The 905-nt window shown below is 51.2% G+C and overlaps 1 protein-coding gene across 1 annotated transcript in view; it reads right to left on the bottom strand.

Annotated features, from left to right (window-relative positions):
- SERHL2 (serine hydrolase-like 2) overlaps nucleotides 1–905 on the bottom strand; it is a gene marked incomplete at its 5' end in the record, with an annotated part of 21,863 nt that overhangs the window by 10,112 nt on the left and 10,846 nt on the right. The window contains one exon of the mRNA XM_011998291.1: nucleotides 472–506. Within this exon, the coding sequence (XP_011853681.1) occupies nucleotides 472–506 (35 nt within the window). The remainder of the gene's footprint in view (nucleotides 1–471; nucleotides 507–905) is intronic.

Here is a 905-nt window from a genome sequence, read left to right on the forward strand (position 1 = left end):
CTCACCTCCACTGACTCTATTTAATGCCACTGAAGTGCACACTTACAAACAGTTAAGTTGACAATTATTATGTATTATGTTACCTATGTAATTTTCTTTTTTTTTTGAGATGGAGTCTCACTCTGTCGCCCAGACTGCAGTGCAGTGGTGCGATCTTGGTTCACTGCAACCTCTGCCTCCCATTCAAGCGATTCTCCTGCCTCAGCCTCCCGAGTAGCTGGGATCACAGGCGTGTGCCACCACGCCTAGCTAACTGTTTTGTTGTTGTTGTTTTTGTATTTTTAGTAGAGAAGGGGTTTCACCATATTGGCTAGGCTAGTCTCAAACTCCTGACCTCAGGTGATCCACCTACCCCAGCCAAAGAGCTGCGATTACAGGCGTGAGTCACCATGCTCAGCCTGTAATTTTCAAAAACAACAAAAATGCTAACAGGCAAACTGTGGCGGGGGGAGCAGAGGCAGCGGTACTCACCCAGGAGATCCTCCGGTCTCTGTTCAGAACCAGACCTGGAGGCAGAAGCACAAAGACAGCGGCGTCAATGCTGTCCGTCAGGGTCAGGGTACACTCCGTGACTTTGCTGGGATCCCCAGGCCTTTTCAGCCAGGGCTCATTTCTCCCACCTGCCCCCAACGTCCTCAGCTGCCCAGGACTCCCTGTCACCTGACCATGGACCTGTCAGCCCACACAGGCCCTCACCAGCCACCCCAAAGGGCCGGTGCAAAATGAGGGCAGGAGCTTAGGCTGACAGTCGGGTGGACAGTGGAGCTCTCATCTCTGAGAAACTCATTCATTCCTTTAGTCACTAGGAAGAAGCAAATAAGTACCAATCGTGTCATCGTTTGTTGAGAAGACACTGAATGAAAAAAGAAACATGAGCGGAGTTGCGAGGCCTGGGTGGTGCCCAG

This window comes from Mandrillus leucophaeus, unplaced genomic scaffold, assembly GCF_000951045.1.
Source record: "Mandrillus leucophaeus isolate KB7577 unplaced genomic scaffold, Mleu.le_1.0 Scaffold565, whole genome shotgun sequence".
Classification (NCBI taxonomy): Eukaryota; Metazoa; Chordata; class Mammalia; order Primates; family Cercopithecidae; genus Mandrillus; species Mandrillus leucophaeus.